Source organism: Ascaphus truei, unplaced genomic scaffold (genome assembly GCF_040206685.1).
Source record: "Ascaphus truei isolate aAscTru1 unplaced genomic scaffold, aAscTru1.hap1 HAP1_SCAFFOLD_437, whole genome shotgun sequence".
Lineage (NCBI taxonomy): Eukaryota > Metazoa > Chordata > Amphibia > Anura > Ascaphidae > Ascaphus > Ascaphus truei.
In genome coordinates, this window is record NW_027456768.1 from 79177 (window position 1) to 100103 (window position 20927).

Genomic DNA, 20927 nt, shown 5'->3' on the forward strand with positions numbered 1-20927 from the left:
ACATGGGAGGGGGGCTGCTGACATGGGAGGGGGGTGGGGGGCTGCTTACATGGGTGGGGGGCTGCTGACATGGGAGAGGGGTCTGCTGACATGGGAGGGGTCTGCTGACATGGGAGAGGGGTCTGCTGACATGGGTGGGGGTCTGCTGACATGGGAGGGGGGTGGGGGGCTGCTGACATGGGAGGGGGGTGGGGGGCTGCTGACATGGGAGGGGGTGGGGGCTGCTGACATGGGAGGGGAGTGGGGGGCTGCTTACATGGGAGGGGGTGGGGGGCTGCTGACATGGGAAGGGGGTGGGGGGCTGCTACCATGGGAGGGGGGTGGGGGGCTGCTGACATTGGTTGCTGACATGGGAGGGGGTGGGGGGCTGCTGACATGGGAGGGGGTGGAGGGCTGCTGAAATTAGCTGGGGGCTGCTGCTATGGGCTGTGGGGCCCGACTCTGTTTTCATTGTGAGGGGGGAGAGTGGTGTGAGTTGCATGGGGGGGGGAGGAGAGTGGTGTGATTTGCAGGGGGGGAGGAGAGTGGTGTGAGTTGCAGGGGGGGGATTGTGGTGTGAGTTGCAGGGGGGGAAGAGTGATGTGAGGTGCAGGGGGGAGGGAAGAGTGATGTGAGGTGCAGAGGAGGAAAGTGATGTGAGGTGCAGGGGGGGAGGAGAGTGATGTGAGGTGCAGGGGGGGAGGAGAGTGGTGTGAGTTGCAGGGGGGAGCGTGCTGTGAGGTGCAGGGGGGGGGAGTGATGTGAGGTGCAGGGGGGGAGAGTGATGTGAGGTGCAGGGGGGGAGAGTGATGTGAGATGCAGGGGGGGAGAGTGCTTTGAGGTGCAGGGGGGGAGTGATGTGAGGTGCAGGGGGGAGAATGATGTGAGGTGCAGGGGGGGTGGGATGTGTGGTGTGCAGGGGGTTATTGTGTATTTGATGTTGAGGGGGAGTATTATGTGTGTGGGTGAGGGTGAGAGATGGGGGTATGAGAGATAGATGGGGAGTATCGCAAAGGTTGATAGTGAGGGGTTCTGGGGGAGATATGAGGATGATAATGAAGGGTGCTGGTGGTGATGAGGATGATGAGGGGTGCTGGGGAGATATCTGAGGATGATGAGAGGTGCTGGAGGAGAGATGATGATGATGAGAGGTGCTGGAGGAGAGATGATGATGATGATGATGATTTTACCCGTGCAGCCCAATTTTTTTTTCCTTGGAACAGTTCGGCCCTTCTCACTTTACGAGTTGTGCAGGCCTGACATAGATTATAACATTTTAGTTTACATTGTTTTCCCAATCTAATATCGACATTTTTCTAGGACTAATCCAGCATCTACAACTTTGAGATCAAAACAAAATGGAACAATTCCCAAACATTTTCTTTATTTCTTGTTAATCAGAACATTTTTGCAGAAAATAAGGGCAAATGGAACATTCTAGAAAAAAAAAAACCCTAAATACAGGGTTTCCTATCATGAACAGGTTTTCTGTGATTCATGTGTGAGTTTACCAGCAAGTCTTTAATTTTGTGTGGCTTTTTTGATGCATAGAAATTTTTTATCAATAAAGTTTTTCCCACGTGGGACAATCACACAGATTCTACTCCATGTGTTCGCTGGTGTGTGACAAGACTTTCAAGGTGAGTAAAAAAAATATGCCATAGGAAGTTCCATTTCTCTGTTGTATGAGTTTGTCTGGTGTAAGACTTGAGTTTTCAGAAAAGCATTTCTCACATTTAGGCAAAAAATACATTGTGAATTTTGATGCAATAAAAAGTGGCTTTCCTAAAAATATTGAACATAAGTCTCTCTCCTTTGTGCATTCTTTGATATACAGTACTGTAAAATTAGGATTTGGAAGCAAAGTATTTCCCACATTTATGGAACACATTATTTCTCTTCTGTATGAGTTGTCTGGTGTTGAAGAAGATTTTACCAGAGTAAAGCAATTCCCACACTAAGTTCAAGCATAAGGCTTTTCTCTTGTATGAATTATCTGATGTTGATTAAGAGCGGACATACAAAAGTGTTTTCCACAGTCATTGAACGTATGACGTTTCTACCCTGTGTGGTTTCTTTGATGTATAACAAGATTTGGTAGCAAAATGTTTTCCACATTCACTTCATTAATTAGGGCTTCTTCTCTCCTGTGTGTAATCTCTGATGTATAATATGACTATATTTGAGAGTAAACCGTTTCCCAGTCATTACACTTATGTGGTTTCCCTCTTGTGTGTGTTTTCTGATGTACAATAAGACTACATTTGAAAGCAAAGTCTTTCCCCCATTCATTGCATTTATAAGGCTTCTCTCTTGTGTGCTCTGAGATGTTGAGTAAGATTATATTTGCTGGTGAAATGTTTCCCACATTCATTGCATTTGTGAGCATTCTCTCCGGTATGTGTTTTCTGATGTACACAAAGACTAGATGTGTAAATAAACTGTTTCCCACATTCATTGCATTTATGAGGCCTCTCTCCTGTGTGTGTTCTCTGATGTTCAAGAAGACTGTGTTTGAAAGCAAACTGTTTCCCACATTCATTGCATTTATGAGGCTTCTCTCCTGTGTGTGTTTTCTGATGCACAACAAGATGAGATTTGCGGTTGAACTGTTTCCCACATTCTTTGCATTTGTGACACTTCTCTCCTGTGTGTATTCTCTGATGTACAATAAGATAAGATTTGGATGTAAACTGTTTCCCACACTCATTGCATTTATTAGGCTTCTCTCCTGTGTGTGTTTTCTGATGATCAACAAGATTAGATTTGCAAGTGAAGTGTTTCCCACATTCCTTGCATTTATGAGGCTTCTCTACTGTGTGCATTTTCTGATGTACAATAAGACTAGATTTGTACGTAAACTGTTTCCCACATTCATTGCATTTATGAGGCTTCTCTCCTGTATGTGTTTTCTGATGTACAAAAAGACTAGATTTGTAAATAAACTGTTTCCCACATTCATTGCATTTATGAGGCTTCGCTCCTGTGTGCACACTCTGATGTGCAATAAGACTAGATTTGGACGTAAACTGTTTCCCACATTCATTGCATTTATGAGGCTTCTCTCCTGTGTGCACACTCTGATGTACAATAAGACTAGATTTGGACGTAAACTGTTTCCCACATTCATTGCATTTATGAGGCTTCTCTCCTGTATGTGTTTTCTGATGTACAAAAAGACTAGATTTGTAAATAAACTGTTTCCCACATTCATTGCATTTATGAGGCTTCGCTCCTGTGTGCACACTCTGATGTGCAATAAGACTAGATTTGGACGTAAACTGTTTCCCACATTCATTGCATTTATGAGGCTTCTCTCCTGTGTGCACACTCTGATGTACAATAAGACTAGATTTGGACGTAAACTGTTTCCCACATTCATTGCATTTATGAGGCTTCTCTCCTGTGTGTGTTTTCTGATGCACAACAAGATGAGATTTGTGGTTGAACTGTTTCCCACATTCATTGCATTTATGAGGCTTCTCTCCTGTGTGTATTCTCTGATGTACAATAAGATACGTTTTGTATGTAAACTGTTTCCCACACTCATTGCATTTATGAGGCTTCTCTCCTGTGTGTATTTTCTGATGTACAATAAGATGAGATTTGTTAGCAAAGTGTCTCCCACATTCATTGCATTTATGAAACTTCCCCTCTGAGGGGAAATTGATATTTTCCATTGTCCTATCTGTTGAACAGGCTGCAGTGTTGATCCAGCTCATGGATTCATCTGTTGGAAGGAAATACACAGTGAGTGTATTATAACAGTATCATCTAACATTTCATTCACTATGAGCATCATTTGACAATGAGGGGTGTTGGCTTTTTGGTTGCAACACTTTCGAGTTTGGTTATATTTTCTATGCCACTTTATGTATTGGCTGTCCTCTCTCTATATGTAATCATTACAAAGACAATTCAGAACTTGAATATGGAAACAAAACAAATAGAAAAAAAAGACTCCTCACCATGCTTCTAAATAATATCACCACCCTGAAAGGGAAAGGTGATGCTCCAAAAGATGGGCCACCAGACTTCCCGGTGTCACGTTCCCCATTGGTAGCAATCACATGTTCGGGGATCTCCCCCAGAGTGACAAACAGAAGCAGAGGGGGCTCGGATCAACCCAGAGAAAACTAGCATTTTAATGATGATTTAATTGGAATGACACAAGGACCTAAAGTATGGCATAACAGGTCCTGGGCCATAGCAGGTACATTATTAGAGTAATCTAAAGGTTAAAATAACAAAAGACAAAAATGCCCAATGTTACATCCAATGTGACAAAATACATACTGCAGTACTTCAGTGCTGATATTCTCATGAGCAAGGGTCATTTAGTTAAACCCTTTGGCCAAAGCATTATAAGCCTACAGCCACGTCATGGCATAACCAAATTGCAGGTCCTTACACTACCTGATAAAATTCTCATGTACCTCTGTTGGAGGGAGAATAACCAAATTGGGTCTGTCACAACAGGAACATGAAAAAAACTGCTACTTGGAAAGTGGGGCGGGGTGAGCTTAAGGGGTTCTTGAGCTTTCTGGAATATTGTGTGTTTATTGATTTTAAAGGTTAAAATAAGGAATGTACAAAAAGAAAGAAACGACAACCGCTCAACTATTAATACTCATAAAATAGTATTGGAAAGAGTGGGGTGCATGGGGAATATATTGTATACACACAAAAACTGAACAAGACTGATCAGCAAAAAAGAACCCCCTATTGTAGCACTCAACCACAGATGAATGATATAAAGGATATAAAATCCTAAACGAAAATCACTAAATATAATTATATATCACATAGAGAGGGGTAATCACAGTTAAAATAAAATAATACAATTTTATTATATATCAACTCTTCTAAGTGCTCAAAAATAATAGAAACAGTGGAAGAGTAGTTAATCTAAAATCCCCGATGGAGAGACTGATAATTTCAAGATAGGGGTTAATGGCAATATAAATGCAAGTTGATTATACTATTGTATTTTAAATCCCCTAATGATCTTGACGGACACCAAACTGTTAAACACTACCTAGAATCCACATTGATGTTAGGCCGTAACAGACCTGCTTAATAGCATAATAGTGTTGAATCAGTGGTTCCTGAAGTATGAGAGAATAGAGTGCAACGAAGTGCATATAGGGCGGCGCAGTGATAAAGGGCATAAAATAGTGCCGTCAATATGTGAATAAAACATAAAAACTTAAACAAAGTGAAAAAATGTGTAATCATAAAGTGACTAGAGAATAATGTGAAAATAAAGAAATTTGCAGCTCAAAACCCTTTAAGTGGATGGTCTGTTGAATCCACTTCAAACGTTGATGGCCTCAAGGTGTGGGGGAGCACAGGTTCAATATGTAATAACAGATGAATAAAACATAGTGCAAATATAGTTTGTAACCATCGATTATATTGGATACTCAATCAAATGGAGACTCATGTGGTATCAATCAAATAAAGGCGTTTCAAAGATCAGTGGCAATGAGCTTGACTCTGGTGTATGGAATATGCAGGAACTTCAGTCAGATGGGATAGTATACAGTGTTTCTCAGGGATTATCACCAATCAGGGTAAGAGAGAAAAGACATCCATAACGTAATCCAGTACAAGAAATAATTTTATAGAAACAATTCACTTACACAGTGTCATAAGAAATAAGACACATAAAATGCTGATGTCATCAGATTGGGTTGCTCCCCGCTACCTCCGTCACAGACCTCTCCACTTCAGCTCACTCCTGTCCACATCAATCGTGTGTGAAGCTGCAGGTAAGTATCCTGATGATAGGAGGGTTTTTGTGCCAGTTCTCCCGTCTAAGGACTAGCTCGGCGCAACATCCAAGGGGGAGCGATATGGAGCTTTCTGATGCTCTACGCATTTCACTAGGCGTGTAGCTTCGTCAGGAGTCATGGTTACCCTACAGAAGCTTCGCGACTAATACTCTGAGCTAAGAGCTAATTGGCTGGAAGATTAGCCAATGGTGATTCAAACAAGGGAACATCCCAAGTCTGCCAAATACAAAATACAGTGTATACTAAGAATAACGGAGTTATCTCGGCGCAGTAAAACCAGTGATACAAGAGGAAAAGAAGGGAGAGAGGAGGGAACATGATTAGTCACAAATTATGAAATAAAACATCATAAAAACGGTATAATGTCAATGTCTGTATTAAGGCCCCTTGGTGTCATAGATTTAATTCTATGGATCCAAAAGGTCTCTCTTTTAGCATGATTTTGTAACCTATCACCACCTCTCCAGTGGGGTGTGACATGTTCGATTCCCCTGAAAGTGAGAAGACTACGGTCTGAATTATTGAACAATTCAAAGTGTTTAGGAACACTATGGGTGTAACGCTCAGCCTGCCCACAAACCAGACAAGACCCCGGGACTGAGGTGGAACGGACAAATACCACACACCTAATAGTAAACGGGGGCGCGGCCGGAGTGTGGTAGTAGCGTAGCTGGTCCAGGGAACAAAAGTAGATGTAGTTCGGTACTTGCCCAATCCGGCAAGAAGGATAGTGTCTGTAAGCCAATGATCCAGGAGTAGAGAAGGGAGCGTGGTAGAGTGCCCATAAGCCTAGGTCGAGGAGAGAGCTGCGTCGTTGAGGGTCCGTATGCCGAGTCCAAGGGGTATAGAAGTAAGCGTGGTAGAGTGTCCAAAAGCTAAATCCGAGGGTCCAGAAAGCAGCGTGGTCAAAGTCCAAAGCCAAGGTCGAAATCCAGGGAGGTCAGCAGAGAATCCAGGGACAGGAACAGGGACTGAAACAACAAGAGAGCCAAGCAGAAGCAGACAGCACCAAGGTACAGTAGCGATGAAGAGCACTGAGAGAATGGGGAGGCAAGACTAAATAGTGGGCAGGGACCTATCAGGGGAAAGGGAGGAGAGGAGGTGCGGTCCAGGGTTAAACCCTGATAGGGGAAAGAAGCCTGGGAACAAACCCGGTCGAGCTGGGGCTGGAGAGCGCGCTGGTGCGCATGCCCGTAAGGAGGAGGCGGGACCGGGTTCAGGGCACCAGGTAAGAGAGGCTTGGGTCCGGGCGCGCCTGTAAGCATCACGTGCGCGACCCGGAAGAGAGAGAGCAGCCGCGGGGGTGATGCCGACGGCAGAGGAATGCCGCCGGGGATTTGGGGTAGCGGGAGAGAAAGGTAAGGGGGCGCCGAGAGCGGGAGTCTCCGCAGCGCGGAACCTTACAGTACCCCCCCCCCCCCTCCTTGAGGGTCGGACTCCGGACGATCCATCCAAGGTTTATGGGGGAATTTTTGATGGAATCGTTTGAGTAGAGACAGAGCGTGGAGATCAGCGTGTGAGGCCCACGAACGATCCTGAGGTTCGTATCCTTTCCAGTGGACCAAAAACTGGAGCTTGCCCTGGAGATGCGAGAATCAATGATGGACTGAATTTCGAATTCATGTTGTCCTGGTACAATGGCGGGAGGAGGTCGAAGTGAAGGATGAGCAAATCGTGTGCCTTGGATGAAAGGATTTAAGAGTGACACATGGAAAACGGGTCAAATCTTCATGGAATGGGGCAAAAGGAGTTGATAGGCCACAGGATTGATTTGTCTCAGGATGGAGAAGGGCCCAGAAACCTGGGAGACAATTTAGGAGTTGGAGCCTTCAGTTTGATATTTTTAGAAGAGAGGCAGACCTTCTCTCCGGGTACAAACTTATGAGCCTCCCGACGAAGCCGATCTGCCTGTCACTTCTGTCTTAGAACAGATTCCTGTAAAGCTGTTTGAATCCTCCTCCATGACTCCTGTAACGTGGACACCCCAACATCTGCTGCAGGCACTCCAGACATGGATGAATGCATAGGTAGACGAGTAGGGAGAAATCCATCGTTTACAAAAAACGGTGATTCTTGAGTGGACTCATTCTTGAGAGAGTTAATAGCAAATTCAGCCCAAGGAAGTAATTCTGCCCAATTATCCTGAGTCGGAAGAAAAACAATGCAAATACTGTTCGAGGGATTGGTTCATGCGTTCAGTCAGCCCATTCGTTTGGGGGTGATAGCCTGAGGAAAAAAGGAGAGTAATGCCCAGCCTCTGAAAACGCGCGCCAAAACTGACACACATTGAGTACCACGGTCCGAGACAATGGACAGCGGAACGCGATGAATACGGAAAATCTCTTTTACAAAGATATCAGCCAGAGTACTTGAATTGGGTAAACTCTTGAGGGGCACAAAATGAGCTTGCTTGGAGAATCTGTCGATGACCACTAGGATTGTAGTCATACCGTTAGAAGGGGGAAGATCCACGATGAAATCCATGGCAATGTGACTCCAAGGACGGTCCAGAACCGGGAGAGGTTGAAGTAGACCAGAAGGCTTTTGACGGACTGATTTATTTTGGGCGTAGACTGGGCAAGAGGAGGTGAAACTTCGAATGTAATTTACCATATTGGGCCACCAAAAAGTCCGACGGATCAAATCCATAGTTTTCTTAAAGCCGGGATGGCCGGCAGATCTGGAGGAGTTTCCCCATTCGAGAATTTTAAGATGGAAATGTGGGGGTGCGTAAAGACGTCCATCAGGAACCTCTAGTCCTTCGGGGACCTGTGATTGAGACTCCCAAATTTTATCCATAATGTCAAAGGAAGCGGCAGAGATAAACAATCGAGGGGGAAGGATACTCTCCGGGACGTCCTGCAACTTCTCCTCTGGGTCGAACTGACGAGACAATGCATCAGCCTTGATATTCTTTGTCCCAGGAATATAAGAGATGATGAAGTTAAACCTTGAGAAGAACAACGCCCAATGGGCCTGACAGGGACCCAGGTGATGGGCACCTTCAATGTAATAAAGATTTTTGTGGTCCGTGAGGATCAAGATGCGTTCCTTGGTTCCTTCTAGAAGATGTCTCCATTCTTGTAATGCCATCTTGATGGCCAACAACGTCCTATTCCCCACGTCGTAATTTTTCTCTGCCGGAGTAAATTTCTTGGAAAAAACCCCTCAGGGGTGGAGTTTATCTTCGGGGGAGGTTCTTTGAGAGAGAACCGTACCGGCTCCCACGTCAGAAGTGTCGACTTTTAGGGTAAAGGGGAGGGTGGGGACAGGGTGTCATAAAACGGGGGCCGAGACAAAGGTTATTTTGAGAGATTCAAAAGCATGACTAGCCTCCGACGGCCAAGAGGAAGGATCGGCCCCTTTTTTGGTAAGGGCAGTAATGGGTGCTACCAGAGTAGAAAAACCAGCAATGAATTTCCTATAAGAGTTTGCAAAGCCAAGGAAACGTTGGATCGCCCTCAAAGAGTTGGGTTGTGGCCATTCGAGTATAGATTTGAGCTTCTCCGGATCATGGTAAACCCCTGGTCCGAGATAATGTATCCTAGGAAAGTGGTTGAGGATTGATGAAAGACACACTTCTCCATCTTGGCGTAGAGCCTGTTGGCCCGTAGACGCGAGAGCACCATTTTGGTATGGAGAATGTGTTCGTCGAGGGTCTTGGAAAAGATGAGGATATCATCCAAGTAGATAATCACAAATATGTTCAAAAGATCACAGAAAACTTCATTCATAAAGTCTTGGTGGAGTGCAGGGGCATTGCACAACCCAAACGGCATCACTAGGTACTCATAGTGTCCACTGCGCGTGTTGAACGTGGTCTTCCACTCGTCGCCACTGCGGATGTGAATAAGGTTATAGGCCCCCCCGTAAATCAAGTTTAGAAAAGATAGTCGAGCCCTGCAACCTATCGAAGAGCTCGGGGATCAGGGGCAATGGGTAGAGATTCTTGATGGTAATCTTATTTAGCCCGCGGAAATCGAAGCACGGACAAAGCGTCCCAACTTTTTTTTTTACAAAAAAAATCCTGCTCCGGCGGGGGAGGTGGAATTCCGGATAAAGCCTTTCTGAAGGTTCTCCATGATATACTCTGCCATGGCCTCCGTCTCGGGCAAAGATACGGGATACGACCTGGCTTTAGGAAAAGGGGCTCCCGGAATCAAGCCAATCGGGCAGTCGAAAGGGCGATGGGGGGTAAGCTCCTCGGATTTGGTCTTACTGAAGACGTCCAGGAACTCCGAATAAACCTCCAGTAGGGTGGCCTCTTGCGGGGGGGAGGTCTCCAAGACGGCCAGTACCGTGGGGGATGGAGGGAGCAACTCCACATGGGGAGATCTCCAATGGATGGGGGATTTAGCAGTCCAATCGATAATGGGGTTGTGGAGTTGTAACCACGGTAGGCTCAGAATGAGTTGGACGGAAGGGGAATGGATGACATCAAAGGTAATGAATTCCAAGTGTCCATGCTTCATAGAAAGTTCAATGGGAAATGTCTCCAAGGAAATAAAGGCTGGCTGAAGAGGTCGGCCATCGATAGCCTCCAACCCGACCGGAATGGCCTCCCGAAGAGGGATGTTGTTCTGAATGGCAAAAGCATGGTTTATGAAATTCCCTCCAGATCCGGAATCGAGGAAGGCCAGGGTAGGAATTTGGAGGCTGACGTACTTAAGGAGGACAGGGAGTAAGATACGCTTGGGAAACTCCTGTGCGGGAGAGGGGAAGGAAGAGATAGTACCCAGTGAAATCCCCTCATACCACACTGGGTGCTGGCGTTTCCCGGCCTCAAGGGACAACGCGGCAAGATGTGTCCAGGAGATCCGCAATAAAAGTACAGGCCCTCATTCCTCAGACGAAGTCGTTCCGTAGATGAAAGTTGATGGCTGCCCAGTTGCATGGGTTCCGGAGAATCCAATGCCGGTAAGGCAGGGGCAGGATACCTGGAGACAGAAGGCATAAAGACAGTAGTACGGGGACGTTGACGTTCGGCCTGCCTTTCCAGAAGTCGTTGATCCACCCTGATGCATAAAGTGATCAGGCCCTCCAAAGAAGATGGCCTCTCGTGAGCCGCCAGTTCGTCCTTCAAGGACTCCGAAAGCCCTTGCCAGAAGGCCGCGGAGAGTGCACCATCGTTCCAATCCATCTCAGTCGCGATGGTCCGGAATTCCAAAGTGTATCGTGCCACAGATTTCCGACCCTGTGAGATGTGGAACAAGGAGGAAGCAGCCGTATCACTACGTCCAGGGGTATCAAAAACTAAACAAAACTCTCTCTTAAAGTTGGGAAAGCTGTAAGTTCAGGTCTTAGCTCCCAGATTGGTGAAGCCCAGGCTAAAGTGTCCCCGGTGAGGAGGGAGAAGATGTACGCTACCTTGGTACGGTCCGTGCGGAAGCGAGAAGGTGACAATTCGAATTGTATCTCGCACTGGTTTAAAAACCCACGACATGCAAACAGGTCTCCAGCGTATTTACTAGGCGTAGGGATCCGCAACTCTGAAGTGCCTGCTCCCTCTCGGGAAACGGAGATTGCACACGGGGCGGTGAGGCAGAGCACAGCCGTTCAATAAGGAAGTAGCAGGATCACAGCGGCAAGATAAAAAACTTCTTTATTGAGACACCATGGTGCAGACAGGAATGAAGGGTAGCTCTTACGCGTTTCACGCCTATACGGCGCTTCGTCAGAGATTAAAAGAGATTAAAAGACCACATTTATTACTCAATATAATAGTGAAGCTACTAAGATAGCAAAAATTGTCAACAAACATTGGCATGTATTAAAAAATGATCCTATACTTGCTAATGAAATTCCAGACCGTGCTTATGTCATTTTTAAAAGGGCAAATAACCTTAAAAGTAAACTTGCTCCTAGTACTTTTAAAATTTTACAAAATAAGAAAGATCATTGGCTCAAAATACCAATAGGGTTCTTTAAATACGGGAATTGCAAAGTCTGTATTTCAGGCTCCAACGAAAAATTAACCTTCTCCTCTAACACCACAGGGGAAATGTTTGACATGACTCAATTTATTAATTGTAAAACAGACCATGTAATTTACATGATTGAATGTCCATGCAAAATGCAATACATTGGAAGAACTACAAGACCCCTGAAAGTGAGAATTATGGAACGTATGGGTAATATTAAACGTAAATTACAAACCCATAGTGTTCCTAAACACTTTGAATTGTTCCATAATTCAGACCATAGTCTTCTCACTTTCAGGGGGATCGAACATGTCACACCCCACTGGAGAGGTGTTGATAGGTCACAAAATCATGCTAAAGGAGAGACCTTTTGGATCCATATTATTAAATCTATGACACCAAGGGGCCTTAATACAGACATTGACATTATACCGTTTTTATGATTAATGTTTTATTTCATAATTTGTGACTAATCATGTTCCCTCCTCCTCTCTCTCTTCTTTTCCTCTTGTATCACTGTTTTTACTGCGCCGAGATAACTCCGTTATTCTTAGTATACACTGTATTTTGTATTTGGCAGACTTGGGATGTTCAATTGTCTGAATCACCATTGGCTAATCTTCCAGCCAATTAGCTCTTAGCTCAGGGTATTAGTAGGCGAAGCTTCTGTAAGGTAACCATGGTTCCAGAAGTATGCCAGCCGTGTGTGTAGTGTAACACAAATGTATCCAGGCTTGTAGTGTTTAGTAGCAGCTGCAGCAGCAGTCAGATTGTTACGTATTCACTTAGATACAGTTTGCTGTTAGTAAAAGCATCTCAACGAGTATCTCATTGTACCACAGCAAGCGTAATGTCGTAGCAACACAGGCCATCAGATTATTAAAGTCACACGTGAATCATCATGTGTCAGCAGCTACCCACATACTGTAGCAAGTTTGCCTAAGTCAGAAAACATGCACTTAAAAAGCCACGCTAAACATCTAATGATGTATACAATGATAAAACCGTTTCACAGCAGGCTGGCAGTGTTCACAGCTGGTGTCAGTAGCCGTCTCAACCAGATGACGTCATCATCCCAACATCATCCTACCCAATTCATTCATCTGTGGTTGAGTGCTACAATAGGGGGTTCTTTTTTGCTGATCAGTCTTGTTAAGTTTTTGTGTGTATAAAATAAAGAATGAAAAGGAATTTTTCCTAATTACTTTTAATACTGATGCCCGACATAATTTCCTTGAGAACATACCTACACATAAATTTGAATTGTAATCATTTTTCTCTGCACATGGGGGAAATATGGGCCCTGACCTACTTTCTTCACACATGTCCTACTCACCTGTGCTGGTACCTTCAAGGCTTTCCATCTCCTGAGCTTCTACGTGACTCTTCACACTTGGATCCTCTATTTGCTCAGCCCGTGGGACAATTTCATCTTTAACTTCACCTGCTCAAATCATTTAATACCAATTACATTTTCTTATTTCATTGACTTTCTCATATTTAATACATATTCTACATAATGTGTTTTCCTGTTTTACACATGGCGGTGGGTACCAAATTTGATAGCCCCTCACCTGTAGCCGCTGTCGGACAGAAAACTCTTCTGTAGGTACAAGTACTGTATTTAAGGCCCACACCTTACATGCAAGAACAGTATTTTCTCTTTCCTACAACGTAGCAGAATGTTTTGTTATTTTGAATTAGGACTCACCGTGCAGTTCAATTCAGGAGTCGTCAGCCTCTCCTCCCTGAAGCACCTGCCGGTGTCTGTGTTCTGGAACACAATCAGTGAAACACAAGGCCAGGGTAGGCCTTATAGGGCTGGTAATGGCATCCCATGTGAGTGCTGAGGATCGGAAGTGGTCACCATGTCTATAAGCGGCATGTGCGATGACGTCACAGTTGCGACAGTGATGGAATGCATCTATTATGCTTGTGGTATGCAGAGGCACTTAGAAAGTCACGAAAATAGAGTGCAATTTGAGCATGCAAGCAAGAAGTTTCCCAAAAGTTCCCAGTCACTGTCACGGGAGACCAGGACTTTTAACAAATTTATACCGGGATCATTCACTAGGCAAAACACAGTCGGGGAATAAAATTAGGTTGATTCGGGTAAACCCGCGTTCACACAGTGAAATACAACGATACAGGAAATATACACATTTTCTGGGTGCTGGGGTTGAAATCTGGGCTAAACTAGGTGCAGGGCGCCTTCTTCGGAAGTCTTACCCTGACCGGGAAAGCCACCTGGCTCTCCTGGTCCTCTTTTCGGCGAAAAACCTTAGCCTCGACTGCTAAATTCGAAAATGAGAACTTGGTCCTCGCGTCTGACTTATTCTCTGCAGGGCAGACTTTCCTAGCTTAAAAATGAAACCGGTTGCTCTGCTATTTTGAACAGAACAACTTTGAAAAGCCCGCCCTAGCTTCATCGCTCAAGCCACAAAATCATCTGGTTCTCTGACTGGTGCTTCTCCTTACATACCCTCCGCTAAGCTATCTTCAGCATGGAGAAAGGAGTAGCGACTAGACCGTGGGAGTTCCTCCCCACTAGTGTCACGGGAGACCAGGGATTTACACCTTTATACCGGGATCATATCACTCAGCAAAACCAAGAAGTAAAACAAATTGTGATTTATTCCATGGAAACACACAATGGATTACAATATACAGGAGAAAACACACTTACTGGGGGTCTGGGCTTCAAAACTAAACTTTCCTAGTTGAAATAGTCCATAAAACAAAGTCTTTAGGTTGACCGGGACTCAGCTCGAAAAGTCCTGGAACTCAAATTGGCATGAGTATCCAGACGCCACGCTGTATCTCTTCCGGAGATGCCAAAATCCCTTGACCGGGAGATGGTACCAAACACCCTGGTACTCTTTTCGGCGTGTAGTTCCATCCGCTACGTTCTCTTCTCAGAATTTGGCCCCGAAAAGTAGGACTTAGAAAATTTCTTGACTCGAAAATCTCTGAAGCCGGTCACTGCTATTTCTCCAAGAGCATCTTTTGGTGAGTTCAAATTTGCTGCTGCTACTGTTTTGGCGCTTAGAATCTGCGGCCCGGATTGGCTGCTGGGCTTCTTATAGTATTTCATATTCATTCATGAAATACTACAACCAATCCGAGCCTGGAAACATTACAACCATCCAATCAGAGGGCTGCCAGTCTTCTAAAGCCAGGCAAGCGGTTCTTCTGACTGTAACAATGGCATGGGCGAGTTTGCCACCTTAGCCACTTGTTATTCAGAAGCCACCCGATGGGTTAGGTGCCTCCAAGCCTGGGAAGGCTAATGCTAGCCGCGATGGCTTGCATTGTTTCCCGGACGTGGGTACTCCACTCAACCATCCTGCCCAAATTGCTGTAACACCTCTGGCAGCATCTGTGGCTTTCAAGTATGGCCAGGCAGACTTAGCGGCACCACAAATTGGTAGCCCACTAGCCCCCCGCAGAGTACCGTCTATAAAAGTCCCAGCAGTCTAGGGAACACTGGGCAGCCCGGGTGTAATTCACCCCATGTACCGGCAAATCATGTCTGCTCGCTGTGGGTAATTAGGGGACTACCGGTAGCTCCAGCCCCCGGACTCCTGCAAACAAAAGGATTGCATTTCTACCCAAATATCCCACCTAAAACTTACACACAGAAAGTTTCATGAGTCTGGGGCAAAAAGAACATGTAAACAGGAAAAGCAGGGCTCACTTTATTTTTACATGTATCATCCTGGCCCCTGGCTTATGTTGCTAGGAAGCTGCCAGGGACCCCAGATGGATTTAAACCTTTATTGTATAGCCTGGTTACCCCTTACCGTCACAAACAAGTCTAGACAAAAATACTTTTCTTCAGAGGGGTCCGGTGTATTTCAGCAACATTCGGGGGCGAATATTGGGATTCATCCAAACAGGTGGGATTAGATGAAGAGAAAAAGATAGGCAGAAAGGTGCACTGAGAAGCAAGGATACTTATTAAGTAAAAACCCAGAACATGAAACACAGAGCTCAGTGCACATCCAATGAAACTTAAACACGGTACAGAGCCTAAATATATATGTATAGATATCTTTTTATATTAGTGTTAGGTACCCTTGAGATGTGGTCTGCCGTGTAGTGGCTCAAGGGCTTACAACTCTTTGGCCAAAGAGTTAAACTAAAAGACCATTTTATTCAAAAGATATATATATATATACCCCCAAAATAACCATATATATATATATATATATATATATATATATATATATATATATATATATATATGACAAAACAGAGAAAGAAAGCAGCGCCTCTGATAAGTGTGAAAACAATATTAAAGTGAATAAACTTGCTAAGAATATATAATATAATATTATATCTACACAGTGTAAATACTAATAATGAATCCCTTAATTATTACTATAGCACAAAAAAATATTACACCTGTAAACCATATGGAGAAATTCTACATAAAACTAAGTAACAACATATACAGAAAAAAAGCAAAGAAAAAGTGATAAACCAGTCCTCAGAAATAGTTTCAGTAAAAATTGTGGGTGCTGGTGTAGAGGGTCTCCGGCTGCTCTCAATATGGACAAACCACGTCCACAGGGAATCTAAAGGGAAAAAGAGAGGAGAGAGCGCACGCCCATAGCGTAAAATAGTAAATTTAATGAGGGGAAGGGGAGGAGGGGGTAAAAAATGCACTTACAAAAGTACAATAAAAACAAGCATTGCGTGATTAATAATCACCACCATCCGGTTAATACTGCATCATTTTGGGGCAATCCCAGTCTCAGAGTATGAAGGATCGACGTCCCAGCAGGTATCCAGGGCAGGTAAATGCTGTTCAAGAGTCCAAGAAAGTGGCTCCGTTTTCTTCAGCCTCTGTAGCACTCGCGCATGGATCAGTAGACTGATCCATGCGCGAGTGCTACAGAGGCTGAAGAAAAAGGAGCCACTTTCTTGGACTCTTGAACAGCATTTACCTGCCCTGGATACCTGCTGGGACGTCGATCCTTCATACTCTGAGACTGGGATTGCCCCAAAATGATGCAGTATTAACCGGATGGTGGTGATTATTAATCACGCAATGCTTGTTTTTATTGTACTTTTGTAAGTGCATTTTTTACCCCCTCCTCCCCTTCCCCTCATTAAATTTACTATTTTACGCTATGGGCGTGCGCTCTCTCCTCTCTTTTTCCCTATATATATATATATATATATATATATATATATATATTTAGGTACTGTACTGTGTATAAGTTTCATTGGATGTGCACTGAGCTCTGTCTGTGTTTCATGTTCTGTCTCTGGTTTTAAATATATTGCCATGCTCGGTAGCACTCCTCTGTGACACTTATACGCTTATATATATGTTGTGGTTATTTTGGGGGTTCAATATGAGCTTGTAGGTATCCTGTATGTTTTACAATTCCTGTTCCGCTGGTCTTAGCTGATTGGAGGGTAGCTCCTCCTACCTAGTTTGAAGCTCACCCCCTCCCACTTTTAAATGGTTAAAAGCTCACTCTTGCATCTCCCACTCTCAGGGGAACTTGCTTGCTTGCAGTTTGATTGTGACAAATCTAATACAGAGTGCCTTTCCTGCTAATGTACAGGTTAATAAGAGCTTCAATCAGACTTAGAACTATGCAACTAATTTTGACAGATTTATTATAAACTAGCTGAGAGACCCGGTGTTGCTCGGGAGTACAATTTACCGCTCCCCCCTCTCTCTCCACTCCCCCTCTCTGTGTGTTTCCTCCCCCCCTGCGCAGCTCCCTCCCCCCCCCTACAGTGTTCTACACACACACACACACACACGTTCCCCCACACACACTGTCGTCGTCGTCCCCCCCACACACACACACACACTGTCGTCCTTCCCACCACACTCACACACTGTGTGTGTCCCCCACACATTTCTCCCCATACACACACTGTGGTCCCCCCCCACATACACACTGCCCCCCCCAGCATACTGTCCCCCCCACACACTGTCCGTCCCCACCTCCCCCCACACACACACAAAGCCCCCTCCCCTGTTACAGGATCACAAAGCCCCCTCCCCTGTATTCTTACGAAGGTACGGACCACAAAGCCCCCTCCCCTCTGCCAGGACTCACAGCACCGCTCCTCTCTCCCGCGCTCCTCCGATTGTTGCGAGCCTAGCCCTTCTCTGCTCTCCCTAATCCCGTCCGGGGAGCGCTGCGCATGCGCCCCCTCTCTGCACCTGTGAACGCGAGCCACCGGGAAGCTTGCAGCAGGGAAGGTGCGGGGGCCTGTCCGGCTGAGGGGGGAGAGTGACGGCTACCGGGAGAGGGGAAGGGTGGTGTGTGTGTGTGTGTGCTCATGGTGTGCGGTGTTGGTCAGAGGCGCACGCGGTCACGGTGTGAGGAGAGTGTGCGTGTGTGTCTCTTCTCCCTGCCTGCCCGGAGGCCAATGAGCTGTCCAGCAGACATACACACACACAAACATTATTTGATACTTATATATAGATCATTCTTCCTGGTAATGCACAGGTTATGAAGAATTTATATTAGTGTTAGGTACACTTGAGATGTGATCTGCCGTGTACTGGCTCAAGGGCTTACAACACTTTGGCCAAAGAGTTAAACGAAAAGACCATTTTATTCAAAAGATATCTTATACTATATAATTGAAAGCACTGTATGCCTGTCTGGATGTCCGGTGTCCCTAGGGGAAATCTCATTGGTCCCTTGGCCCGCCCGCCCCCGCACCTCTCATTGGCCTGAGGCGGAGTGACGGGCCAAAGGAGACACAGGGACACACACACACACACACAGGGACACACACACACACACACACAATCCCCTCCCGGTGCCCCTCACTCTCCCCCATCAGCTGGACCGCACCTCAACTTCCACACCCCCCACACCCTCCCTCTCCCTGTGCCCGATCTTACCAGGAGTCCCGTTGTCCGGTTGGGCCTGCGCGGTTGATGCCGGCACGGGGGGGGGGGGGGGATCACCGTGCGCTTGCTGGTTGCGAGCCGCCCTCCCGTCCTAATGATGCCTGGGAGCCGTTGGTGCGGCCGCTTGATCCCCTCCCACTCGACGGATGGGGGGCGTGCGTTGCCCGCGCAGTGCCGCCTCCATCACAGCAGATGGTCGGTGTGCTCGGCCGGGAGCGCGTGTCTCCCGCGCGGCGGTGCTGCCTTCTCCCCCAGTGGTCCGGCTACTGTTGGCTGACGGTTGGGGTGGGGGCTCCGGCCGTAATCGGGGGCCGGGTGCGCAGGTTCCCCGCGTGGTGCAGCCTCCAGCACAGCAGGAGGGCTGTGGTGGTGTGTTTGGGGTGGGTGGTGCCGGGGGAGAGTATGCTCGCGCTGGGGCGGCCGCGTGTCTCCTGCGCGGCGCCATTTCTTGCCCCTGCACAAATTTGGGAGCCATGAAGTGCCCAGCCTGCCACTCTTGCCCCCCCGCCAACTTCCCGAACCCACCTCCTGCCCCAGCCAGATGCCACGGGGATATCAGTGCCAGGAGGGGAACCGTCTGCCGCCAGGAACCACCACCCGGTCAAGGTAAGTCACCCACCGTCTCCCACCCACGCACCCACCGACTGACGCGCGCGCACACCCACCGACTGACGCACACCCACCGACTGACGCTCGCGCACACACACCGACTGACGCACACACACCGACTGACGCACACACCCACCGACTGACGCGCGTGCACACTCACCGACTGATGCTCGCGCACACCAACCGACTGACGCGCGCGCACACCCACCGACTGACGCTCGCGCACACCCACCGACTGACGCGCGCCCACACCCACCTACTGACGTGCGCGCACACCCACCCACTGACGCGCGCGCACACCCACCCACTGACGCGTGCGCACACCCACCGACTGACGCCCGCACGCACACCCACCGACTGACGCGCGCACACCCACCGACTTACGCGCGTGCGCACACCCATCGACTGACGCGCGCGCGCACACCCACCGACTGACGCGCGCGCACACACCCACCGACTTACGCGCGCGCTCATTACCTCCCGGGCAACGCCGGGTCTCTCAGCTAGTCTATACATATATATTTAGGCACTGTACCATGTATAAGTTTCATTGGATGTGCACTGAGCTCTGTCTGTGTTTCATGTTCTGTCTCTGGTTTTAAATATATATTGCCATGCTCAGTAGCACTCCTCTGTGACACTTATATGCTTATATATATATGTTGTGGTTATTTTGGGGGTTCAATATGAGCTTGTAGGTGTCCTGTACAGTATGTTTTAGAAATTAACATTGGAATATAAATACTAACTATTTTAAATGGTTTTAAACAGTCAAACATAGTCATATTAACTAAACATTTAAGAACTCAGGGAGACTATTTACTAATTCTGACCCATGTTCCATGGAGATTATTATCCTGTATGTTACTCACCTGCACTGGTGTCTGGGTGGATTTGCCCCGGTTGAATATCCTGTTCCCCTCTCTCATCCTCTCCCTGCACTTTAATTGTTACAATATCAAGATTTTCATAGTGGAGGCCTGTTAGTTCCAATAGAGGATTAAACATTTACACCATACATTATAGCAGTTAAAAGATATATATTCTTTCTTAAGAATCTTTTATGGATTTGTCCCATCGCAAAATTAATTGACCCTATCTTCATAGGATTCACATATAAATTAAGATAGAAAAACATTTTAATTGAGAGTTTTCTACCCACAAGGTTTACATCGCCATTTTAATACACTTGGGACAGTGTTCTGCTAACACAGCAGAGAGAGAGACTGCAAACTTGTGTCTCTGCTGATCATATCTTTTACATAATTGGCATCAACCTTGAGTGGGATATTTTGGTTCAAGACCATAACAAACAAACATAGTTCTATATATAACTATTCAAAAAGCGCTACTCAACTAAATACTAAATGATTAACAAAGTGCATTAATATTGAAAAAAAGTATATATGATATAAATATATAATGCTGGTGAATGTATGTAAAACATCTATAAAAACTCTAAGAAAAAACAGCTAACTAAAACAACAATTGATAGCTTTTAAGCAATAAATCAGCTGGTGTAGCAACTCAATATCCATCCTCCACTGGAGGGTAAGCAAATAAGTCCAAAAAAGTTCATGAGAGCTCATAGCTTCCAGCTGGATTTAGTAGCAGTGCAACCCTGTGGCTTCCCTGATGAAGCTGAGTACCCCGGCGAAATGCGTAGGATGGAGATAGCCGCGTAAACAGAAGACATTTCCCAGCCCCCATTGACATTCCTGC

At 46.1% G+C, this 20927-nt stretch overlaps 1 protein-coding gene across 1 annotated transcript in view; it reads right to left on the reverse strand.

Moving 5' to 3' along the window:
• Window positions 1–240: 240 nt before the first annotated feature.
• LOC142484843 (uncharacterized) overlaps window positions 241–20927 on the reverse strand; it is a 31620-nt gene continuing 10933 nt past the window's right edge. The window contains 5 exon segments of the mRNA XM_075584077.1: window positions 241–2182; window positions 2184–2300; window positions 2302–3709; window positions 13035–13142; window positions 20078–20185. Of these exon segments, the coding sequence (XP_075440192.1) occupies window positions 2110–2182; window positions 2184–2300; window positions 2302–3709; window positions 13035–13142; window positions 20078–20185 (1814 nt within the window). The 3' untranslated portion in view covers window positions 241–2109.